We start from the raw sequence: 26,462 nt of genomic DNA, 5'->3' as shown, positions 1-26,462 counted from the left end.
AAGCTCGTGTGGCAAGTTTCGCAATTCGCTGCGTTGCAAAGTTCAATCTTGGTGAACTCTGACCAGCAAAATCACATGATGTGACTGTGTGAGACCTATCGAACATCAAAGCATGACCTTTCTGGACAGAAATTTAACATATGGATCAATTGCTTGCTTTTTTAAATGTCTAATCATCTTGTTTAATCCCGCCCCTTTTCACAGCGGCGTACGACGTGTGACAGCAGCATGATTCAGTTCTCTAGTGTTGATATCGGCATCTGTGTCGATAAGTGCATTAAACAGCTATAAAAAGGTACCCCAGCCTTCGCCTTGTGACTTAGGGCGGCATATTGTTTTTTTTTTTACCCGACATCAGCTTTATTTTGTTTGAAGCCGCGGTCACACTTCACTTTCACTCCCCTTAGACTTCCATTCATACGCATGTACATAAATGACTGGAATTGCAGGCTTGTGCAACAAGACCAATCGATGATCAAAACATGAGCTCTCTGGACAGAGATTTAAAATATGGAGAAATCGCTCACTTTTTTAAATGTTAAAAATGCGGTGCTGCAAAAAGGGGAGGGATTTAACAAGATGATGCTGAAGAGCGATTGGCCCATGTTTTAAATTTCTGTACAGAGAGGTCATGTTTTGATCTTCAATTAGTTTTATGCAGTCATGTGACGCGATTTCGCAGGTCAGAGTTCACCAAGCTTAAACTCTGCAACACAGCGAACTGTGAAACCTGTTGCACAAGCTTGCTTTTTCAGTCTGTCGCATTTGTTTGCGTATGAGTGGAAGTCTATGGGGAGAAAAAGTGCACAATAACCTTGGCTTAAGTGTGTTGAAGGGATTCTAAGGGTTGGAACTAAACTGTGCAGGGTTGTGCAGTTCCTGGGAACTGCGTTTTACATCCTGGGCTTAAAGCCGCGGTCACATTAGAGTTTGAGCATGCAACATTCTGCTGTATGGCGCTGCGAAAAGAGGGGGGATTAAACAAGATGATTAGAGATTAAAAAAGCGAGCGATTACTCCATATTTAATATTTCTGTCCAGAGAGTTCATGTTTTGATCTTTGATTGGTCTCACACAGTCACATGATGTGATTTCGCAGGTCAGAGTTCACCAAGCTTGAACTTTGCACTGCAGCGAACTGCGAAACTTGCTGCAAAAGCTTGCGTTTCCAGTCTGACAGATTCGCGTGCATACAGGTATGAATGGAAGTCTATGGGGAGAAAAGTCCAGTGTGACCGCGGCTTTAAGCATAGGTCTCACACTCCATTCACACCTGATCCAACTAATCAAGCGTACTGGGCTGTTTCTCAATATACGGTCTTCAACAATCATGCGTCCATGTGTTCTCATGTAACACGATCATCAACCATCAAACCTACATGGAAATAACCTAAATAAACATATACAGTTGAAGTCAGAATTATTAGCCGCCTTTGAATTTAAACATTTCCCAAATGATGTTTACCAGAGCAAGGTAATTTTCACAGTATGTCTGATCATATTTTTTCTTCTAGAGAAAGTCTTATGTGTTTCATTTTGGCTAAAATAAAAGCAGTTTAAAATTTTTTAAACACCATTTTAAGGACAAAATTATTAGCCCCTTTAAAGGGCCATGAAACCCCCTTGTTTCAGCAGGGTGTTTTCACACCTCTACTTTGGAAAAAGTCAGAAAAGTGGGCGTGTCCAGCTCTTTTTTAGGGGGGAGTGTCAAAGGAAGAAAAGAGGCTTGGTGTGGGAGTGTCTATTTGGGCGCTCTGAATTTTAGTCAAAACACACACCCAACAGGGGAGAAAGGGACTGTTTACATGGACATCTGTAGTCGAATTATATGCCAAATTTTTTAAATGGTAGACTTTAACTGCAGTTTGGCTCTTTCATTCAGGGAATTCATTCATGTCCCTCACCACAAACGAGATATTTGATTTGAGGATCTGCTCTAAGCGTTTATTTTCATGCAATGTTTGATACCGCACGGCGAATGAGAGAAAAAAAAAACTCAGCATTTCCCGGAAACTTAGATGCACTCGGCAGGTAACGTCAGAAAGCCGCGTGTGTTATTCAGGTCACAAAATCCTACACGAGGTTATAGTTTGGTTGTAGTGCTAACTTGTTTACACTCGGTGCAATAGTTTGTTCGATACGAATAAAATACGAACTGAATAAACAAAGAGCACTGGTCGCTCACTTACCAAATCTGTAGAGACAGGACAATCACCAGCAACTAGAGCCGCGTCTTTATTAAGAGGAGACTACAAGCGAATCCAGATCTCAGCGTTTGCAGATGAGAACAGCTCTCAGGTAAACAATAATCCTCCTTAGACACGTAAGTTATTGTTGTCGAGCGTCGCGTACACTGTTAATCCACACGTGACTCTAGCTCCGCTCTCACAGAGAGAAAATGAAAACAAAACTTAACTGCAGCAAACTATAAAAGCAACACTTCACGCTTGTTTTGCCAACACAACGTGGCGTCTCTGTCGTCTAAACACTATGACAGTAATGAATATTAATGAAGTTGCACAATAGAGTGTGCTGATTGGTTTGAACCAAGCCTTACTCATGCATTAATGCAGCACACTGTAAGACGTAATAAGACACACTCTGGTACAGACGTCCAGTCTGCACGCTGAAATACACGCTATTATGTCATGACCATGACACAGCTTCAAAAATTCGTTTCAAACCGGAAGTACGAATTTGCTTGAAATAACGCAAAAACAACCAATTTACACTTTTTTGTGAAATAAAAAAAGTGTATATGTGGGACACATATACGACTGTCAACAGCTCAAAAAATGTGTTTTGGTGTTTCGTGACCCTTTAAGCTATATATATTTTTGATCTACAGAACAAACCATCGTTATACAATAACTTGCCTAATTACCCTAACCTGCCTAATTAACCTAGTTTAGCCTTTAAATGTCACTTTAAGCTGTATAGAAGTGTCTTGAAAAATATCTAGTCAAATATAATTTACTGTCATCATGACAAAGATAACATAAATCAGTTATTAGAGATGAGTTATTAAAACGATTATGTTTAGAGTTATGTGTTGAAAAAAAAATCTCTCCGTTACACAGAAATTGAGAAAAAAATAAAATAAACAGGGTGGTGAATAACTCTGACTTAAACTTTGTATACAGCATATATATTATCATATATGTGCATATATCCTCATATAGGTTTTTTCCTTGTGGAAAGTTCAGTTCCAATACTCAGGACTGCAAGAACAGAGGATGCATGACATGATATGACATGGACATTGAATTTTATATTCACTATTATTTACAGTTGAGATATAAGTTATTTATCTCAGGATTTTCCCAATAAAAGTTTTAATAAAGGCATAAACACATGAAAAGGTGATTATTTGCTGAAATGTATCATTTAATTTATTTTATTTGTATTATGCAAAATATATTTGTAAGGCTTTTGTACGTTTTCTCACAGTCTTCAGAGTTCCTTCTAACTAAGGTAACTTGACAAGGCCGTTCTCCAAAAGAACGCGAGTCCATTCTCTGCATTTTTTGTATTGAGAAACAGCCCTAGAACCTAATAAGTGTGAGTAGGAGCTAAGCTGTGCAGAGTGTTGTGTCTGGTTGCTTTAATGACATTAATTGTAAAAGACACAAAACTTCACGTGCATATTCGGATGTTCCTATGCTTGCAAAAACAGCTATTAGCGATGTGAGAAGAAGTGTAAGAGACCAGGCAGGCATCTCAGAGTTTGAAGAGTATGATGTGTTGAAATGGGTCAGCCATCTGCTGGCGCTAAAGGAGGATATGGTCTCTTTTTTACACTTTTGACAAACTGCTACAATTGCAATCTGGAAGAAGCATGAAGAAATCCTTTGCCAGCTAAAAAAATGGCCTTAAAGGACATCCCTGATGAACTGCACAAATGTTGATTAACATGTTTTACTACTAGCTGTTGATAGAGATATACCCAAGCATATCAATAAAGATTGTGCAACGTATAACATTAAAGGCACACCTGTATTAAAGGCTTGATTACTGTATAAAATGCTGGGACATATAATCCAGCAGCACACTTAAACAGACTTCTGTATAGTGTAAGTCTTAAGCTCTTTATTCTCAGTGGAGATTTTGTTGTTTTGTTCTTCTTTTTCCTTGATTTTATTTTATTAATAAAAGTGCATTTGTATTCATTTTCTTCCTGGAGTGATGTCGGCTTCATTGGCAGAACTCAATATGCCTTCTGGTAAGGTATGAATCTATTTGGCCCATTAGAGGTGTCTACTGGTGAATGATGGTTCACTGCACGTTCAGCCTTTTCAGTGCACAATGTTGAAGTAGTTTAAATTTAACTCATATTTGATCCCAATTTTAATATTAGATGGTTTAGAGCAGTGGTTCTCAAACTTTTTTTTGTCAAGTACCACCTCAGAAAAAAATTGTCTCTCTAAGTACCACCAAAAATTAGCAGTATTGAAATACAGTACCGTAGTAGGCCCAGTAAAGCAGCTACAACTCTGCACAGTTAAAAAAACGTTGCAGATTACCTCAGAAATATAGGCTATATGTCATAAACGGCATATTATATTCATCATTTTTGATAAATTTTCAAATGTGTGTAGCATGTACATGACATATTTCATTCCTCCGCGTACCACTAGAAGGAAGCCTGCGTACCACTAGTGGTACACGTACCACAGTTTGAGAACCACTGGTTTAGAATATTAATATATTTATTTTTGTTTTATCTGACTCCAATCATAAAACATTACGAAGATTATTTCAATTTCATTTAGATGAATGCTGGAACCTTTTGTCTTTACTCATAACTATGCATTCGTTCATTCGGTTGCTCACGTCATGCAGAGGAATCGCCTTGGCCAGTGGCGTACCTCACTGTCACACTATCATCATCCTTGATTATTAAACAGGTAATTGACTACTTTTAGACGGCCGCTCCTGCTTGCTCATTCTAAAGTATTTTTGATTAGTCCCCTTAGATGTACACCCTTGAGTTAAAGGTAATCTTATTTCTAATCATAGGTTATGGCCATTCTTATAAATATAACTGACTACTATTCTCTATAATCATTTTGGCTCAGCTACTGTCATGGATTCTCATGTACACTTCATTTAGAACAACATTACTTTCAAATGCTCAGGCACCCTAGGCTCTTCGTTCAACACCCTGTTGCCCTAGATGGAAATAACTCCAACTACAAGTACACTTGAATCAATATCAAAAGTAAGTTGGATCCTTAAAATACAGTTAGTGTGCCCCAGTGCTCCATCTCAACTGGGCTTTAGTCCACCAGTCGGGGCTTGATGGCAGAGGGGCCCAACAGAAGCCTCTTCTCAGTGCAAGACACATGAAAAAACACCTGAATGACTCAAGATGGTGAGAAATAAGATTCTCTGGTCTGAAGATACCTTCTGGCCTTCTCAAAACCAGGCACTGCTCATCACCTGTCCAAAACAATCCCAACAGTGAAGCACTGAGGTGGCAGCATCATGCTGTGAGGGTGTTTTCCAGCGGCAGGGAAAGGACAACTGGTTGCAATTGAGGGAAAGATAAATGGGGCCGAGTACAGTGATATCCTGAATGAAAACCTTCTCCAGAGTACTCAGGACCTCAGACTGGGCTAAAAGTTTGCCTAAAATAACAAAAGAGTGGCTTTACAACAACTTAGTGGCTGTTCTTGAACGGCCCAACCAGAGCCCAATTGAGCATCTCTGGAGAGACCTAAAAATTACTGTTCACCAACCTGACGGAACTGGAGAGGATCCCCAAATCCAGGTGTGAAAAACTTGTATCTTTCCCAAAAAGACTCATGACTGTGTCCAAAAAGTGCTTCAGCTAAATACTGAGCAAAGGGTCTGAATACTTATACCCATGTGCTATTTTAGTTTTTCTTTTCTAAACACAATGCCAACAATTCTGTGTTTTCTGTCAATATGAGGTGCTGTGTGTACATTGAGGAAAAAAATAACATGGTTTTAGCAAATAGCTGCAATATAGCAAAGAGTGAAAAATTAAGGGGGTCTGAATACTTCCTGTACCCCATATATGTGTGGCACGGTTGAGAGCGGCATGGTGGCTCAATGGTTAGCACTGTCGCATCACAACAAGAAGGTCGCTGGTTCGAGTCCTGGCTGGGTGAGTTGGCATTTCTGTGTGGAGTTTGTATGTTCTCTACATGTTTGTGTGTGTGCGTGGATGTTTACCAGTACTGTTGCAGCAGAAAGGGCATCCACTGCATAAAACATAAGCTGGAAGAATTGGCGGTTCATTCCACTAAATATTTATACCTATATGCAGAAAAGAGAAGCAATCTTCAGAAATGTAACAGATTTTAGCTTGAAATGTCTGTTTTTCTTTACGAGCCATGGTGGCTGTATTTATGTAATCTAATTTTTCAGAGTACCACAATTGTCACTCGAAAGATCGTTAATGTAAACTAATAAAAATAACTTTAAGACCAAATTGTATAAAATGTCATTTTAATAACCAAATCGGATCCAGCATTTGTGTTTCTTCTTTCCTTTATTTTATCACTGAAGGATGTTGAACTTTATTCTCCTGTGTCCTGTTGCTCATGCAGTAGAGAATAGCACTAATGTACAATTATATTTACTTAAGTCTGAGGCTTTTCACTTTACTTTTTGTCTGAAAGGCTCAAACATTCAGCTGCATAAAACAGTCGAGTAAAACGAAAAACGAAGTAACTTACTTTTCTGACCAGACTTTTTTTTTACCAAGACTGATTCACATCCAATCAGCATTCCCCGAGTCACAGACAGCCAATCAGCATTCGCTGAGCCACAGGCAGCCAATCAGCATTCGCTGGTCGGCGTGCAGGCAAATGTTTATTATATGAGTTGGAGAGTGAATTAGCGCACTGGAGTTGCCGACGGATGCCAAACTTTACCTTTGCTACTGTATGTTGTTCTTCTATATAAAGTAAGTTAAATGTATTAAATCTGACCTTTGTAAGGTTTGCGAGTGTGTGAATGTGATTGAGTGCGAATGCTATATCTTGCGGGTTGATCTGTTTTGTTGATCATTGCTAACATTGATAACTTGCATAACGTTAGCATTATTAGGTAAATATTTAAGCGATATTTATAGTTTCTTATACTAATGTCACGAATGTACTTTTTATTTGTATTTCTATATAATGTATTTAGGAAGTGATTTCAGAGATATGCTGAAGAAAACTGTTTAAAATGAATAATTCAACCAAAGATGAAGATTTACTCGTCGTTTACTTTTCCGCAAGTGCTTTATTCTAAACATTTATGAGTTTCTTTACTCATTATCTTATCTTATCTTCTGCTAAAGAAGATAGTTTGAGAAAAGCTGAAACCAAAATATCTTCCTTTGTGTTCAACAGAGTAAAGAAACCCTGATAAGTTTTGAAGAAGTGAATGTTGAGTAAAGACATTTTTCAGTTTTTTTAATGCAAATAGTCCAGAAAATGTCCAGATAAATCACAGCTTATATAATGTTTTGACAGGTTAAGCTGATGTGTAATTAATAGTGGTTCAATAGTTCACAAATCTCACGGTTCAGATCACATTATGGTTTTGACCATTTCAGACCATTTTTCAGATCAGCCAAAAAGAGGAAGGAGACGCATGTAATTTGCTTTCCATTTATTACCAAAACATTACTGCAAGAAACATTTGGTTTTATTAAACATGAATTATAACCTGTACATGCTAAATTAAAATAAATATTTAATGCTGTGAAAAATGATAATCTTTTCTGTTGCTGATGTTGATGCTATATGAATAAATCTGACATTTTAATTTATACAACATTGTACAGATATATGATTGAACCAACATGTAAAAAAAAAAAAAAAAAAAAAAAAATATATATATATATATATATATATATATATATATATATATATATATATATATATATATATATATATATATATATATATATATAAAAAAATCTGAAGGTCACGTGCGTATGGATCACAGATCAATGTATTTGTCCAGTTTAGCATAGTGTTTCCACTTAATGGGTCCAGTATAAACTTCATGCATTGACAGGTGTTTAGAGTCATGTTACACTTTTCATGTTATTCTCGGAGGCTCTGTCCCTTCTCTATTTTTCAGGCTTCTCAGGAGCATACCATAAATGTCCACATACCATGGCTGTATTTTCACATAGCCCTGTTCACTCTGCTTTGCTTTGCTCCATGGCTGTAGTCTTGCTCAGTTCTCTCTAAGACATAATCGTAAACTACACATCTAATTATGTATTTATGGTTATACAGGTTTACGTGTTTACAGCACACTTTTAGAGAATAAAAAATCTAACTCTAACCCTTTTCCAGTTAGCTCCTTACCTTTTAAAGACATCCATGATGGTAAATAGGACTATATTCACCTGATTATACACGTTTACTAATAACTAATGTTTATTGCGATTAATTAATTATTTGGGTCATTTTATTTCTTTTTTATTAATCTGATAAAAACAAAAACACTTTTTTTTGCTTACAGTTTTTTTTTTTACGATTGCTTAAGCACAATTTCAAAATGAAGGCTCATTTTGTCAAAACACTACACATAAATTCCACGTTCACACACAAACAGCAGAACACCAGTCCTTTTTGTTTGTTTAAATTCAGATTACATAACTTGTTTGTAATAATTTGCAATGAACCATTTTTTCCAGTTGTGAGTTGAAAAAGAGACAAACCAGGAGAAATTTTGAGCAGTTCAGGAAGTTCAAGGAATTTTGGCTGGGTAGACCCAGAATAAAATAGTCTTCATTGCATAATAGATGTTATCAGGTAATGCAGCCCTGATCCTTAATACCTGTTATAAACGTGATATTGATTTTGACAGAGAGATTTGTAAAAATGTGTCAAAATGAAGGTTTGTTTTGTCACTGTCTCCAATGTCTTTTCACTTCAGTTTGCTCAGATTTTTATGATTGACTAAAAGCTTTTTTTTTCCAATTTGATTTCAGACTTTACTGAAGAGAATGAGAAGATTGAAGATGATCTGGTAAAGTACATTATTTACCAACTGAATGTATTTACCTTATGAAAAAATAGAAAGAGGAATTGTTTTATGCGCACTCTATGTGGAAAATGTTTGGTATGGAAAAGTCTTGAGATTCACACGAGGATCCAAACTGGAGAGAAACCGTACACATACTCAGTGTGGGAAGAGTTTTGGATCCTCAGATCCACAGTGGAGAGAAAACACACACACGTGATCAATGTGGCAAAACATTTTTGAGGGCTTTACAGCTGAAGACACATCTTAGGGCTCATACAAAAGAGAAGCCTCTTTCATGTTCTGTGTGTGAAATAAGTTTTGAAATGCAGTCAAGTTTAGTAAAACATAAGAAGATCCACAGTGGTGAGAAAAAGTATATGTGCTTGGATTGTGAGAAGACTTTTACTAGAGCTGATCATTTGAAAAGGCACCAGACTGTGCACACCAGAGAGAAACCTTACCAGTGTTCACACTGCGACAAGAGATTCTGTCAGTTATCAATTCTGAAAAGACATGAGAGCATTCACACTGGAGAGAAACCTTACAAGTGTTCACACTGCGACAAGAGATTCTGTTATGTAAGATGCCTGGAAACACATGAGAGGATTCACACTAGAGAGAAACCTTACAAGTGTTCACACTGCGACAAGAGATTCAGTCAGTTATCAATTCTGAAAAGACATGAGAGGATTCACACCGGAGAGAAACCTTACAAGTGTTCACACTGCGACAAGAGATTCAGTCATTTATCAGTCCTGAAAATACATGAGAGGATTCACACTGGAGAGAAACCGTTCAATTGTTCACACTGTGACAAGAGATTCAGTCAGTTATCAACTCTGAAAGTACATGAGAGGATTCACACTGGAGAGAAGCCCTACAAGTGTTCACACTGCGACAAGAGATTCAATCGGCTAGGAAACTTGAATTTACATAAGAGGATTCACACTGGAGAGAAACCATACACATGTACTCAGTGTGGGAAGAATTTCAGAGGATTATCAAGTCTTAATCAACACATGAAGCTCCACAGTGGAGAGAAAACACACAAATGTGATCAATGCGGTAAACCATTTTTGACAGCTACAGATCTGAAGGTCCATCAGAGGATTCACACTGGAGAGAAACCGTACACATGTACTCAGTGTGGAAAGAGCTTCACACAATCATCATCCCTTACTCAACACATGATTATTCACACTGGAGAGAAACCGTACACATGTGCTAAGTGTGGGAGGAGTTTCGGATACTCATCAAGCCTTCATCAGCACATGTTGATCCACACTGGAAAGAAAACACACAAATGTGATCAATGCGGTAAAACATTTTTGAAAGCTGCAAATCTGAAGGCTCATCTTAGAGTTCATACGAAGGAGAAGCCTTATTCATGTTCTGTGTGTGGAAAGAGTTTTTCAAGGCAGTCATATTTAAGAGTACATCAGAAGATTCACACTGGTGTGAAAGAGTATATGTGCTTTGAGTGTGAGAAGACTTTTATTAGTGCTCAACATTTGAAACTGCACCAGAGGATTCACACTGGAGAGAAACCTTACAAGTGTTCACACTGCGACAAGAGATTCAGTCAGTTAGGAAATCTTAAAAAACATGAGCGGATTCACACTGGAGAGAAACCGTACACATGTACTCAGTGTGGGAAGAATTTCAGAGGGTCATCAAGTTTTAATAAACACATTTTGATCCACACTGGAGAAAAATCACACAAATGTGATCAATGCAGCAAAACATTTTTAAGAGCCACATATCTGAAGATCCATCTTAGAGCTCATACAAAGGAGAAGCCTTATTCATGTTCTGTGTGTGGAAAAAGTTTTTCAACACAGTTAAGTTTAAGAAAACATCAGAAGATTCACACTGGAGAGAAACCTTTCAAGTGTTCACACTGTGACAAGAGATTCAATCAGCTACATATCCGGAAAAAAAACATGAGAGGATTCACACGAGAGAAACCGTGATCAGCATCTAAAGAGTTACACTCATTTGTTGCAGTTGATAGGACTCATGAAACTGGACAAAAGCAGAATGTTTGGTGTTAATGTAGCGAGGGGCAGGGGGTCTATCCGTTTATATTGAGTGTTTGATTCATTTATCAATAGTTTCTTTTATTTGATGTTGAACTTGTTCCATGACTACTGAATTTACCTAATTGGTTGAAAAAACAAATGTATATGTTTTGCATTTTAGCAGAGCAACTTTTTTTATATCACATGTTTTCATGTATTAATGGAGTGGTAGAGTACGGTACGGGTCGGTATGGGTCACCTTTGTCAGGCTTGCATTTCCACTGCATAAAAGTACCAATGGTATCCTTTCGGTGGGTGTAGTGTAGGACAAAGTTTCAGTCAATGTCATTCTCGTTTGAGGAAATGTCAAAGTATAGCTGTACGGGTCGTTCACATATCATGTGAGAAGCACTTCTTACAAAACAGACGCTTCATACACATAGATACTCGTGTATAAATGTTCACTACTATGAACAGGATTCGATTATAACTGCAGATCAATGATGCGAAATAGCCTACTCTAACGTCTGCGATTATATAAAATAAATAAATAAATGTAATGTGTATATAAACACATACAGACCCTCAAGCTGCGTTCACACCAGACGCGGAACGCTCGTCAAGCGCGAGTGATTTACATGTTAAGTCAATGCAAACACGTGAATAATAAATTTCATGCGCAAATGAATCTGATTTGATGCGCAAATGAAACAAGTTACCTCAAATGTTCACGCGGCTATTTACGCTCGAATATCGCGATTTTATCCGCGCGTTCTGCGTCTGGTGTGAACACAGCATTACAGTCTTTGATATGTAACCATTTACAGAAGAACTACACATAGTAGAGATGCGCGGTTGGCGGTTATAGCCGCGAACTCCGCGGATGACGTTACGAAGAAATTATATTTTAATTAAATTCGGGCGGGTGGTGGGCGGTTGTACTGTTTTTATAGGCATAGCTGGCACACCAACGAAAAAGCCTAGCTGACTTCACAGAATGGGAGGAGGAATCGGATACACTAATTCTGGATGAAGTACAGAAGTATTCCTCTACAAACTTCCGTATAGATGGATCAGCAGAGGAAAATCTACTTTCCTTTTGGGAGAAATAAGGCCAGTCATTCCCACGACTACAGCACCTTTCCAAGAGAATTCTATGCATTTCAGCAACAAGTGCTGCGAGCGAGCGCTCCTTCAGTGCAGCAGGGCGCATTATAGTGGCTATGCAGTCGCTCCCGTCTGAATCCTGACACTGTAGATGCTATTTTATTCCTGCATTGTGCCAAGAAAAAATCAAACTAGACCTAAGGTCAGGCATATTAAACCAATTAGCCTATGTTATTTAGGCTACACATATGTTAAATATAAACTTTTGAGTTCAGTCAGCTGATAATTTTACGTTCATATTGGTTTAGCCTATTCTATTCTAGACATGTTGGCCTCGCTTTTACGTTCTGAGGCTAAGGTTATTTTGCCAGAATTTCTTTGTCACAACTGTAATGGCGTAGTATTTCGTTATGCTTCAAGTTTGAGGGGAATGGGGATGATCCTAAGTCCATGGGTTATTGGGGCAGTTGTCATACATGCATTTTAGCCTGGTCAGACTTTATGTTCGCTCAAAGAGGGATGGAATATCTATTTTTCTAATTTAATTTATAATTGTGGGAGTGACTGAGCCTACAAGGCTAAGGCACGATATGACGTTTTTATTAAAAAAATTTTCAACTGTTTGCCAAAGCATGCGATATATAGCGATAGCCTATGCCTACATTAAGATATTTATGTTAAGATTTTTTTACTGCCTGTTGTTTCTTTTGGCATATAAAATAGGCATTGTCTAATAGGGATATCAGTAAAGGTTCATCTGTGTCGCAGAACTGGTGTTACTTCCGATTTCTACAAGCTCAATAACATCCACAGCAAAAAATAAAAAATAAATAAATAAATAAATAGTCGAAAAACTGTGCCCATTAATTAGATGTGCAAGGCAAGCAGTTACGTTTTTGGGGTTGCTATGGACAACTACAAATGTAAACATTATTAGGCTATAATGTAAATGACTTATTATTCTATCTATTTACTAAAAAATAAAGTGAAATAGGCATTTAGTAGTAGGCTAAATAGCAGCATGTTGAAATGATGTGTCAATGCGTTTTCTATTAGGCTACAATAAAAAAGTTGTATAGTAGCTACAGTGCGTTTAATTTAGGCTATTTATTTATTTTTGTCCCTGTGCGCCGATTGGAGACGGAGTTCACTGCTGATATTCTGAGAGCTCGGGTGCTTCTCATTTCTTATTTGTGCATCCTCGTTTCCTTTCCTTGCTTTCTTTCCTCGTACTTCCACCCCACGTTCGAGGGAAGGACGCAAGGAAAAGACTCAAGGACCGAGGAATCGAATCAAGTGAAAAGACACATCCTCGTATCTTTAGCGTCACTTCAAAGCGTCGTCAATTAATGACTTGCACGTTTGGATTAACTGCATGTCTACATTAAAGTCATTCTCTATTCTATAATGATCAATAAAGAAACATTTATTTAATAATAAAAAGGAATAAGCCATTCAAATAAAGAGCCCAATCAGCAGATGGCGAGCGGGTGCGGTTTTAAAAATTGGTCAAAAATGTTACTGTGGATGGATGGCGGACGGATGATGATTTTTGTCATGCGGTTGCGGATGAAATAATAGCCCATCCGCGCATCTCTAACACACAGCATACATTAAGTCCTTATTTGGGTTCAAAAACAGCATGCAACATATAGCCCACAGTCAGATGCAAATGTAACCTCTGTTAGAAAGTATTTTCGTTATTATGAGTTCATAATAGTCCAAAAGGTGATAATAATAGTACACCATGGCAGTTTGTTCATGAAAACAAAAAAGTGGTATGGTACGGTTCGATTTTGGTACCTTTTGACAGTTGAAATGTCCATAAAAGCCTACCATACCATACTGTACCACTCAGTGGAAACCCATAAGGTTGTTGCCAAAATGAATGAATAAATCTTGGCTTCAGTGGCAGATGTAAACCTATGCAATGGAGGCAATCGCCTAGAGTGGTATCTTGAAGTGGCGGCACGGTTAGTCAAAGCCATTGAAAGGAAAGGTTTTCACACTGACACCTGTCATTGTAAAATAGTCAGGAAACCGGTCAGTATCTGGTGTGACCACCATTTTCCTCACGTAGTGCCACACATCTCCTTCACATGGAGGTCATCAGGTTATTAATTGTGCCATGTCGAGTGTTGGTACATTTCTTTTTGATAGCTGTGCGAAGTTGCTGGATATTCGCACAACAATAAGCCTTAGGATCGCAATGCGGTTTCTCTGTGCATTTGAAATACCATCAATAACCCGTGTCCATAACATAGGCTTGCCATGCCATAATCCCACCACCACCACCATGGGCCACTCGATTCACAACACTGACATCAGCAATCCACTCACCCACACGACGCCGTACACACTGTCACACAGTGAAAACCATGATTCATCCATGAAGAGAACATCTCTCTAAAGTGCCAAACACCATCAGATGGGATCATTTGCCATTTCAAGTTGGTTATAATGATGATCTGCAGTCAGTTTGAGACTCAATGAGGATGATGAGCATGCAGATGAGCTTTCCTGAGATGATGTCTGATAGTTTGTGCAGAAATGACTTGTTCTGCAAACTGATGCACAGGTGGCTGGCCTCAGACGATCTTGTGGGTGAAGATGAGGGTTCTGGAGGTTCTAGGCTGGTGTGGTTACACGGGATCTGCAGTTGTGATGCTGCGGTTGTGCATTATAATCAGCAGTTCAAAATAGCCACATTACAGCTGTGTTAAAGTCAGCTCTGTATTTTATAAGTTATGTACTCTATTTAATAAAACAATTACTACTTTAAAAAGTCGTTCTAGGCCTTAACTAAGAAATGACCATCACCTAAGATTAATAAATGCTTTTGTAGTTGTCATTACATTGACATTAGTTTAATTAACCAATCTAAATTAATAAAACCTCACTGTATGCAGTTAATGAACAAAAAGCCAATAAATAGTCTGTGGATTGTTATTGTCGTAGGGCAGATTAGCATGTGAATACATTATTATTTGGAAATAAATCGCCTATTAATCTTGAAACATTTGGTGCTGTGATGAACAACCACTGAAATTCAATAACCTGAATATTCTTTAAAGGCCCTCTACTAGTTGAAATATTCCCAAACACACTATTTTGAAGTGCCCACGATATCAATATTGTACATGTTCATTATCACCATATTAAATTATTGAATACCAGCATATGTTCAGTGGCCAAATAAGCTCTGCCTTCACCTTATTTCTACCAATGTTGAGACCCCAGATATGTTCAAGAAGGTAGAAAACAGCATCTGAGTATGGGGCACTCCAGGATGTAAGACAGCAACAACCAGATATTGCCATGTTGACCATGGTACTGTCCCTTTGACCTGCTGCCTGGTGCTACCCGACCTAAAGGGAAAATCTACCCCTTGTCCATCCCAGAACAGTAAGCCATGGATGAGTTTTCACATGAGGTTTTTCTCCAAGGTTTACGCCAACCATAAAAATCAAGCACTTTCCATTTGTTGCTGTGACATTGAGTCTCCAATAGAGGACGCTATTTTACAACAAAATGAAAATCCCCTTGGATAAGTGAATGTTTCCCAACCCTGTTCCTGAAGGGACACCAGCAGTACACATTTTCATCCTCTTCCTAATCAAACACGTCTGAATGAACTCATCAGAACATCAGAAGAGACTCCAAAACTTGAAATGAATGGGTCGGATAAGGGAGATATCCAAATTGTGTACTGTTGGTGGGCCTCCAGGAACAAGCTTTGGAAACAAGTAGCCCATGCATTGGTAATAATAAATGATTTGACATTGTGCCATTATTTTATCAAGATTAAAGGTGTTTTGATGAGTGGCATTTTGAAATTAAATGTACTTTTATTGTGGACTATAAGATTTTTTTATTCATCAGAACATTTCTGAAAGGTTTACAGATCAATATAATGTTTACAAGTACACTTCATATATTGTGACCTTGGCTGAGAATAATGCACAACATCATTTTTAAGTTCACCCTTTATGATGAAGTTATTTTAATACTGTTTTTAAATACTCTTTTAATTTCAATACTCTTGATGGCTGATTTTATGTTGTTTTGTTGCTTATTAATGTGTGTGCATGCATAGTTGCTGTATATTGTTTATTACTTTAGTTTTTAATTGCAGTAATGGTTTGTTGTGAGTCTTTCGACAGTGTAATGCTGTGATTATTGTCTGATTAGTTTTCTGTGATCATACAGTAGACATGCTAAAATCATCTTGCTGATGTGTTCATTACACAGGGGTCTGTTTTTCCATCATTTTGAAAGTGAAAGTAAGTTTTCATTCTTTAATTTAGACATGCTCGTTTTGCTGAATTTAGCATGTCTGAAGATGCGTTGTTTTTAATGTGAATAGTTTTGCTGATCACTGATGGTACATAAATAATTTCCTGCATAATTATAAAAGTGCTAAAGTTTAGTGTTAAAGAGAAAAGAGCTGTTTTTTTTCTTATTTGAAAGAAAAGTGTGTATTTAAATAGGGATATTATTTTGAATAATTAAGTTATTTAAATATATATTATTAATTTAATTGTAATTTTTTTAAACAAATGTGAATTGATATGCTGTAATCATCAGTCCCTCCTTCCCCCCTGTATACATTGCTTGAACGATTAATTAATAATTACATGAATAAATACAATATCCTAAAATGCCATTTATTGTCTCTTTGTTGCAGTAATTAATCTATTTCTGTCATGTTATAGCCTGGGAAAAATTTTTTTAAACTTATTTTATACAGTTTGTTTATTTGTGAGGCTGTGTATGCTTTATCATATCTCAAATTTCTCTCGAGAGTGCTGTTCGCGCGCGCTATTCTCACGTAAACCCACCAGAGGCCGCTGACTGCCTGCCTGTCTGACTGACTGACTGAATGACTAGCCGACCGGACCGACCATTCAATCGACTCACCCTTCTCCCCTAAACCCAACCAATTTTATCGATTAACTAGTCAATTCAATTCAGCTTTATTTGTATAGCGCTTTTACAATGTAGATTGTGTCAAAGCAGCTTCACATAAATGGTCATAGTAACTGGAACAGTGTGGTTCAGTAACTGGAACAGTGTAGTTCAGTTTTTAATGTTTAAGTTCAGTTCAGTTTAGCTCAGTTCAGTGTGATTTAATCATTACTGAGAGTTCAAACACTGAAGAGCCAACTCATCGATGCGTAGCTCTACCAATCCTGAACCATGCGAGGCAGTGGCGACAGCGGAGAGGGAAAAAAAACTTCACCTGATGGGAGTGAAGAAAAAAAACCTTGAGAGAACCAGACTCAGTTGGGCACGACCATTTTAATTTCTCCGCTGGCCAAAAGTCTTGTGCAGAACTAGTCAAACCACTTGCGTCCCTAAAGCCAACCAACAAAAGCCGTCCAGAAAAGAAAAGCCCTCGTCTGATTTTTACCACATTTTCAGATTTTACCACATTTTCACCCTGGTATTCACTTGTTCATTTTAATGATTATCTGATTTCTGGAACCGCTATTCCCTGGACTCGAACCCTGTCATCATTGTGGTCAATTCCTCCCTGCATCTCAAGTCTGCCAACATACAAACGAGGACAAACTGGTTGCAGCGGGAAAGCCCTGCACACGCGTGAAAAGGAACAGCGTCATACCGCCTGTAGCGTTCCCTTAAGAAAGATGAAATGCAGCCATGTGTACCTTCGGCTACATAATTTGCGGTCTCCAGAAACATCCATGGGACTACATTTTCAGAATAAGTCTGTGTTGCAACAATATATTAAAACCATTGTATTTTACAGAATGTTTTAAAAAAATACAAAGCAAAAATCACTAATATTTATTGTTATCCACCCGCGACCCATCAGCAATTAATCATAATGTATTTTTTTTTTACCCAACCCGCCTTACCCGTGGATTATCCACAGTGCCCGCAGATATAACCGCCATCCACGCATCACTATTCTGTGATTTGACAGCCTTGTCACTACCAGTGTTATGTCTGAAAGCATGTAAAAATAGCCTCTTTTTTTTTAAATCGAGAGAATTTATTTAGTTTTTCTTGTGTTGGAGACCTTCATGCTGGATTGAATCCTGGGACACACTCTTTAAGCATTCTTCTTCAGTAAACTGAAATACTGGTGATTAATTGTGAATAATTGTTTCTTGAGCTGTTTTTAGAAACTACCTGAACCTGGACACTCAAATAAGCCCTGCCTTTATTTCCTCCAGAAACTCCCAAGAAGAAGGCATTCAATGCATGCAGCGATGTCTTCAGTTAGACCGCAACAACCCAGTTTTCATCATGTTGAGTATGTGATTGTGCCTTTGACCTGCTGCCTGGTGCTACCCTACCTAAAGGTAAAATCTACCTTATGTCCATCCCAGAACAGAAGCCATGGTTGAGTATTTACATCAGGTCTTCCAACCATAAATATCAAGTGTTTGATTTTTGATTGGAGTTTCCAGCAGAGGACGCTGTTTTACAACAAAACGGTCACTCCTTTTGATGAGGCACTGACAAACAGCAAGTGATCCACACATTGGTAAATATAAATCATTTGTCTTTATGCTGTCATTTTATGATTGTTAAACGTAACATTATGATAATGTGAGGCAAGCTGAAATGACTTATAGTCAAATGTACTTTCTGTTGTGGAGTATGAGAAATACAATGTTGATCAGGGCTTGATTTTATCCATCAGAACATTTCTGCAAAGTTAACAGATTGAGAGATAGAGAAGTAGACTACATAAGTCGTGAAAATAATAGACTAGAGTGCATTTTAATGAGACAATTTAAAGTTCAATCTTTAAAATGTGTGATAAATAGTTAATTTTATTGGTTCATTATACTTTATTTGCATTGCATTATTTATGATGACACTTTAATGCTGTGATTGTCTGATTATATTTCGGTGTGCTCATACAGTACTTACACCATCGCGGTGATGTGTTCATTGTCCAGCATATGCGTCTCATCTGAAATTATACTTGCGTCTAAACTGAAAGTGAAAGTTTTCATTTTGCCGCAACGCACGAGCAGCTCTGTCTGTCAGCAGCGATATCTCCAGTCATGTAGACATGCTCGTTTTGTTTAACTTGGCTTATCTGATGCATCAACCGAAGATTGTTTTAATGACAGTAATGCTGATGATCGCTGATGGTACGTAAATGATTTCATGCATACTTATTCAAGTGTTAAAGTTGGGAGGAAAGAGAGCTGTCATCATTTAGCTCATTAGTAAGAAAACATATTTAAGAGATGCGAATTTTAATAAGCTTTCAAAAATAAATAAAATAAACAATAAAAATAATAAAATAAATAGAATAGTTGTTTTCTCCCCAAAAGTTGATCTGTTTTATTATTGGCGTTATAATTGTGTTATCGCCCTCCCTATATTTTGCCTGATTAATTAATAAATAAAGAAAAAAAGAACAATAAACGCATAAATAAATAAAACACAAAAAGTATACAATTGGCTTTTCGATGCAGTAATTAATATGTTGTCATGTTATATATTGTGGTGGGGAGCAATTTGTTTTAAACCTAATTAATGCAGTGTGTGTGTGTGTGATTTCTACTTATTTAATTATGAACATGGCATACTTATCTCATCGCAAAAGTAAAACCATCCTTTACAGTATGAGCTTTTTTGCATCGTCATCCTAAACATGACTGTGCAGTTTCAGAAATAAAATGCTGCACTGCATAGTTTAATTAACAAGAGAGGAATAAAGACTTGCTGCCAAAACTGTTGAAGAAGTTTTGAAGCTTTAATAATACAAATGATATTATTATGATTATTATAAATATTATATATAATTAAATTATCCACATCGTGACAAAAATATTAAAGACATCTCCATCATGCTTGTTCTGTTTTCATGCATGTTTTTATATAGAGAAATTCAGATTTGACTTGTTCAAAAGCGTTGAATGTTAAATGTTTATGTCATGTTTTATCTAAATGAGCACACTGTAACAATGAATGACTATCGATGCCTTTACAAAAAATAATAATAATAACAGTAATAGTTTTTTTTTTTTAATTTAAATAACGCCTTTCCAGAGCTGAAGGACACTTTACAAAAATTGCAACAAAAAGATAGTACAAGCAGACATTGAAAAAAACAGTAACCATAGAGACCGTGAAAGCGGCTGAAGTGAAAGTGAAAGCAAGTTTTCATTTTGTCGCATCGCACGAGCAGCTCTGTCTGTCAGCAGTGATATCTCCAGTCATGTAGACATGCTCGTTTTGGTTTAATTTCGCTTATCTGAAGATGCATCAACCGAAGATTGTTTTAATGACAGTAATTCTGATGATCGCTGATGGTACGTAAATGATTTCATGCATACTTATTCAAGTGTTAAAGATGGGAGGAAAGAGAGCTGTCATCATTTAGCTCATTAGTAAGAAAATTTATTTAAAAGATGTGAATTTAAATAAGCTTTTATAAATAAATAAAATTACAACTAATAATAATTAAACAACATTTTCAAAAGTGAATGTATACAGTTTTCCCCCAAAAGTTAATAGATTTTAACTAAAATTAGAACTAAGTTTACCCGATAAATGGTTTAGGCTAAATTGAGATAATACTATTAAAAGTTTGTCAATGACACAGATTTAAAATAAATAAATAATAATAATAAAGGTACATAATAATGAAGTTGTAAGCAATATGAAAAACAGTGGAAAAAATTAACATGTGCATATTAAATTATTGATGAAAGATTCTTTAATGTGTACTTGCTGGTTTGTTACACTGTCCTATATTGCTTTCTACTTTATTACTATTACCACAGTAATGATTGATTGTAACGTATAATGCTGGGATTCTTGTCTGATTCTATAACTGTGTGATGATCATACAGTGCTAAGTCATCGCACTGATGTGTTCAATAAAAGTAAAAGTAGGCAGGGGCGGACTGGGACAAAAATTCAGCCCTGGCACTGTTGCCACACCAGCCCACATTACCACACCGACACAGCCCCACCCACGGAAACGCACATTCACTATTTATTTTGGTGTAAAGATGGTGAAATAATATGACTTTCTTGCCAGATTTTGATAATGTCCGGGGAACCTTGGATTGGGTCGGCCCATCTTGAAACCAGGCGGCAGTTGCCGATTGGGCCAAATGCTTAACATTTAATATTATTATTTTATTATCATCATCATAATATCACATCTAGCAAGAGATAAAAGCTGTTTGCACTTAAAAACAATACATATTAAAAAAAATAAAAAAACTGACCGGCCCACATTTAAAAATTGGTCCAGCCCTTCTTGCCAGATGGCCAGTCCGCCCCTAAAAGTAAGTGTTCATTGTGCTGCAGTCATTTGTTTATTTTTTGCCACATCATGTAGACATGCTCGATTTGTTTAAGTTCGCTTATCTGAAGATCAGACAACAGAATCATTTGATGTCAGTAATTTCGATGATCGCGGATGACACCTAAATGATTTTATACATAATTAGTCAGAGAATAAACAAATAGTTAATTAAATTACGCTCTTTTTGTATTTATTTATTAGTGTTTTTTTTTAAATTTTTTTTATTTTTTTTTTTACTAAAGCGAATAGATCTTATTATAATAATATTTGTGGCACCACCTGCTCCTAAATATAAAGTAAAATAAAAGTCTATTATTGTCTTTTTGCTTGTTGCAGTGAATATTATTTTTTCTCTCTCATGTTATTGTCTGTGGTTTATTCATGGTGAAAATTAAGACTTACTTTAGTATGACTTTTGTTTTTTGTCCATGCCATCCTTGAGCTTGACATGGGGTATGTCTTCTGACATTGCAGTTTGAGAAATTACTTGTTCACAGTGCAAGAGTCTTTTTAAAGACAAAATTGTCGTGGCTGAAATGATTCATATCCCTGGCAAATTCTGACTTAAAGTTACTTGTTTTTAACAAGCAAGCCTTTTTGACTGGAAATGACATCAGCTTCTCTTAAAAGATAATAAGGCAATGCACAAGAGGCACCATTGTGAGAAAAATATATATTTCTCAGCTTTTATTTGCCTTTAATCAAAAACTTTAATTGAGAATTTGCCAGAGGTATAATGTTGGGTATATATAATGTTCATATTTCTTAAATGCACTGCCAATATTACACTTCACATTTAATTTATTATTAATCCAATGCATTTATGTACTTTGTTATATTTATTCATTTAAAAATGGCCCTTTTTTTAATTTTAAGTGATTTAAAACCTTGGCTGATAATGTTTGGAGTTGTGAAATCGATGTTTTTTTATTTATATATTTATTTGTTGTTGTCAGCTCTAAACCTACTCTGAAACTCTTCAACTAGTTTGTGAAACAGGCCACAGGTGTAGCAAGAAAACGTTCACCCATCATGATGATCATCCTGAAAGACCATTTTTTAGTAAAGTTTCGTTTTTGTTTTACTGTCTTTTTAATTACAGGGTTAGTTGTTCGTGGTCCCTCTGCTCCTCTGTCTGCTCCTCTGGGATCTTCAGTGGTTTTGCCCTGTTTTGTTGATGAAGCTTTACCAGTGGAGGATCTGGAGGTGGAATGGAGAAGAGCAGACTCAGAGACTCTGATTCATCTGTATCAAGATGGTGAGAGTCGAGCAGAGGTCTAGCAGCAGGATTATCATGATAGAGCTCATTTCTTTACTGAGGAGATTCAACATGGAAACTTCTCCCTCCGTCTGGACAATCTGACAGCTCAAGATGAAGGAGAATACAGGTGTAGAGTTCACAGTCAGCAGAATTTTGGAGAAGCTGTGATCAAGATAAAAGATGTTGGTGAGTGAGAGTAACTAAAAGTAAAAAAAATGGAATTCACATATTTTTGTTTTGATATTTTAACCCTTTATATACAGCGAATACGAATGTTTTCACTCGATTAAATGGCTGTTATCAGCTAATAGATATGGAGCTGTGAGTTATTCAACATGGTTAATCAGCTATATGAGGTATCAAATTTATAATTTTCTCACAGAAATCCACTAGAGGCCACTCTGATTGACCTCTTTCCTTAGACCCAACCGTCAGTTTTTTTTTTCAGAAGCACCAATTGGCCCGTCCTCCTCCTTCCCTAAACCCAACCCTCAGTTTTTGTTCAAAAGCATTAATTGACACGTCCTGCTCCTTCCCTAAACCCAACCGTCAGTTTAAAAAAAAATAAATAAGAGCAATCAAAAGCAAGTTATTTCTTTAATTAGCTTTTGCCTTGCCTGCTTTCCGAAACTGTTCTACGCCAGACTCAAACCCTGTCATCGTCCACTCTGCACCACGTCACAATTCTGCTGATGTACACGGTGAGCCACTGAAGAAACTGGTAGCAGCAGAAAATTCATTCTTGTGGAGGTAAGTGTGCAAACCGTCATGCAGAATGAGCCTATGTTGATTATTTATATTATTTATTACATTTCCCATTTATTGTATTTTATTACCGTCTGCCCTTACCGGCCCATATCTATGAGCTGATAACCACTGATAATGCCTATTCAATCGACTGATAGCATTAAAAGAGGGTGTTATGTCAATAGTGTCTGGCTGCAGACCTGCACATGCACTCTCAGGCACCATGCACTCAATAGAGCAAGACACATCAATATGAGCGGTGGTAGGGGTAGGGTTAGAGTTGTAGCCTTTAAAAGCCAATCGGGTCTGATGCTGTGTTCACACCAAATGTGTCAAGCGCAGATAAATTGAGCTATTCATGCATAAATTGACACGTGAACATTTTAAGTCTACTCGCTTCATTCTTGCATAAAATTCACTTCACAACATATGCAGATTCGCGTGATGGGCAGGGATTCTGTCCTCCCAGTGACTCTAGCTTCATTGCTAAATGGCTAACAGGGATTTTATTGAGAGAATAGCTGTGTTTATGTGCTTTTATGAAAGCTGAAAAACAGTGTTGATTTTGTTTGGAGTCCACTAGATCCTTTCAGAGGTGCGCCCAGCTCTGTGCACCTGCTTCTTCCGCGTCTGGTGTGAATGCAGCATGAGAGCATGCGTAGTTGATCTGCAGCAAGACCCTTCTTTTTTTGTTTTCATAGAGCATTTGCTGGTATCAGGAACAAATCGATCTGTTTCTATACATGTTGGTGAGGACGTGACTCTGAACTGCTCTGTAGACTCTCACATCACACCTGAACACATTGAAGAGGTATCATGGAAGAAAACAGATAAAGATGGAGATATTCTGATCCTGCTTTACCAAAACAATAAGGCTGTGCCAGAGGTGGGAGATGAACAATTCAGAGGCAGAGTTGAGTTCTTCACTGCTGAAATCCCCAAAGGAAACTTCTCTCTCAGACTGAAGAGTGTCAGAACTGAGGATAAAGGAGTTTACATGTGTCAAGTGTTTGCTGGAGATTTATCAGCCAATGCTACTGTAGTGCTGGGAAGACTGAGTGAGTTATGATAAAAACTGCACATAATAATTCAGTCTGATACACGGGTAATGATGTTATTGCGAAGAGTTTTAGATGAAGTAATTGGAATAAAAAATGTCTGATTGCACAAAGTATTCAGAATATCCTGTCAATAATAAATTAAATCAATGTGTCAGCATTTTAAAAGTTCATTTTTTCTTGACCATTTGATTTGGATTAAAAGGGAAAATGGCAGTAATAGAAATGTAAAATACCAAACGAGTATTGATGTATATCAGACAGACTAGTGTAACGCATTACTATAAGGTCTTATTTGTTTATAAATTAGCTAATATGGTTAGCTACTATAGCTTTCTACAAGCAATATAGATCCATGAGCAAATACCCTGCTCACATTGCATGCATTATTAAACTCATGCATTCCTAACACTAATAATAATAATATAAGGAATTACATACTGCATCTTACTGTTTCATAACTCTTTCTGACTCTCAGGTTTCTCTGCTTTGCATACAATGGTGTTGATACTCTGTATTTCTGCATGTGGATCTGCGCTTCTGCCCTGTGTCTGGATCTACAGCAGATCACCTGATAAAGGTCAATTGCATGTGCAACTGTCAGTGTTTAGTCTATTTGTTTGTAATAAGTTTTTGCCTTGGTTCAATTTTTACAACATGCTAGCCATGTCAGTCATGTTATAAATGGATGATTATGCATGGATTTCTTTAAAGGAAATGGTTCACCCATTTTGAACTATCTTTATAATGTACATCCGCAATTCTGGTGCACTAGGACCCACACGGACTTCCAAACTTCCATAATTTCACCACCATTTTTCTGTCCAATAAGTGCTTCTAGCATTTAAACATTATCTTCAGGATCTCAGGGTTAGCTCAAGCTCGAAACCAAGTGATTTACCATGAAGAGCAACCCATTGGAGATTCAGGGAGATATTGGCTGCATATCAGCCAGGAGCCAGCCTCTCCATACTGGCAATGTAAATTCTTCTGTGGGGCCAAGGAAAGCTGTTCTTTGTCCGTGCAAATTAGATTCCTGTGCATCTTAACCAGGGAGTGGAGAACCTGTCAAGGCAGGAGCTAAGTCCCAGGGAATGGAGATTGAAGGTGATACAGCTCCTTTTATAAATTTTCAACCAGGCAGAAGTAGATCAGTTTGCATCTCGAGAGACGACCCTTTGTCCATCTGGTTCTCATTCATGCATCCAGTCCCAGTAGGATTGGATGAAAACCACTTATTAAATGATTCTTGAAACACTCTGAGGCTGGAACTGCTGTCTTTCTACTGGAAAAAAAATTCTTAAGAGACAACCTTTAAGAATTGCGATAACTCCCTTTGATCTGGTCCTTGCACCTCAAATGGAGAAGGGTTTTCTTTTCCAACAAGAGTGTAAATCACCAAGATCTCCACTAATGTGGCCCAACCTTCTGTTTTACAGCCCTTCATACTTCTTTCTGAAAGTCGTTTCAGGAAAAGTACATCCATAGTGCTTCCCTGTGAAGTAACACTGGTCAATTGTTTGTCTTTTTAGGCACACCAAAAGGATCTAAATAAGTGGAGCAATTGAACGGTTAAGGTTTTCCTTACAAAGCCTTCCTTGATTGCCTTCATGTCAGTATTCCCTCTACAAGGAGCATGGCTACTAATATGGCCTTTAATTCTGATGTCTAATCTGTGACCATAACTTCACACTAGATAGGTACTTGTGAGCACGGTAAAGTCAGCATTCTTATTCCCAAAGGGTCATCCGGTCCTGCCACACCAGTGCGCTGATTTCAGATGTGCTTCTTGACACAGTCACACAGAGGCATTCTCAAATTGTCGTCACTTATAATGCATGAATTGAGACACATCCATAACCAATTTATTTGCAACATGAAAATGCCAATTCTTTAAACATTGTTCCACATATTATTATCAATTAAATGTTTTTTTTTTACATAACAAA

At 37.2% G+C, this 26,462-nt stretch overlaps 2 protein-coding genes, 1 long non-coding RNA gene and 1 pseudogene across 3 annotated transcripts in view; 3 read left to right on the top strand and 1 right to left on the bottom strand.

Moving 5' to 3' along the window:
* The window catches only part of LOC141381140 (uncharacterized), a 693,969-nt gene that overhangs the window by 276,824 nt on the left and 390,683 nt on the right, over nt 1-26,462 (bottom strand). The window lies entirely within an intron of this gene.
* Nucleotides 6,873-26,462, top strand: part of LOC564237 (uncharacterized) — a 144,879-nt gene continuing 125,289 nt past the window's right edge. Inside the window, exons 1-7 of the mRNA XM_073944125.1 lie at nt 6,873-6,937; nt 8,972-9,009; nt 18,338-18,466; nt 18,568-18,651; nt 22,550-22,894; nt 24,157-24,513; nt 24,992-25,093. The gene's annotated coding sequence lies outside the window, so the exon portion shown is untranslated. The remainder of the gene's footprint in view (nt 6,938-8,971; nt 9,010-18,337; nt 18,467-18,567; nt 18,652-22,549; nt 22,895-24,156; nt 24,514-24,991; nt 25,094-26,462) is intronic.
* On the top strand, nt 6,875-25,236 carry zgc:112965. The gene is given in 9 exon segments (NM_001020706.1): nt 6,875-6,937; nt 8,972-9,009; nt 18,338-18,466; nt 18,568-18,651; nt 19,145-19,270; nt 22,550-22,894; nt 24,157-24,513; nt 24,992-25,141; nt 25,143-25,236. Coding segments are annotated over 5 exon segments (969 nt in total). The 5' UTR covers nt 6,875-6,937; nt 8,972-9,009; nt 18,338-18,466; nt 18,568-18,651; nt 19,145-19,188; the 3' UTR covers nt 25,178-25,236.
* Nucleotides 9,205-10,892, top strand: LOC141381139 (uncharacterized; annotated as a pseudogene).

This window comes from Danio rerio, chromosome 3 (genome assembly GCF_049306965.1).
Source record: "Danio rerio strain Tuebingen ecotype United States chromosome 3, GRCz12tu, whole genome shotgun sequence".
NCBI classification, from domain to species: domain Eukaryota; kingdom Metazoa; phylum Chordata; class Actinopteri; order Cypriniformes; family Danionidae; genus Danio; species Danio rerio.
The sequence above is the reverse complement of the archived record's forward strand: the minus strand, read 5'-3'. Positions and strand labels throughout refer to the sequence as shown.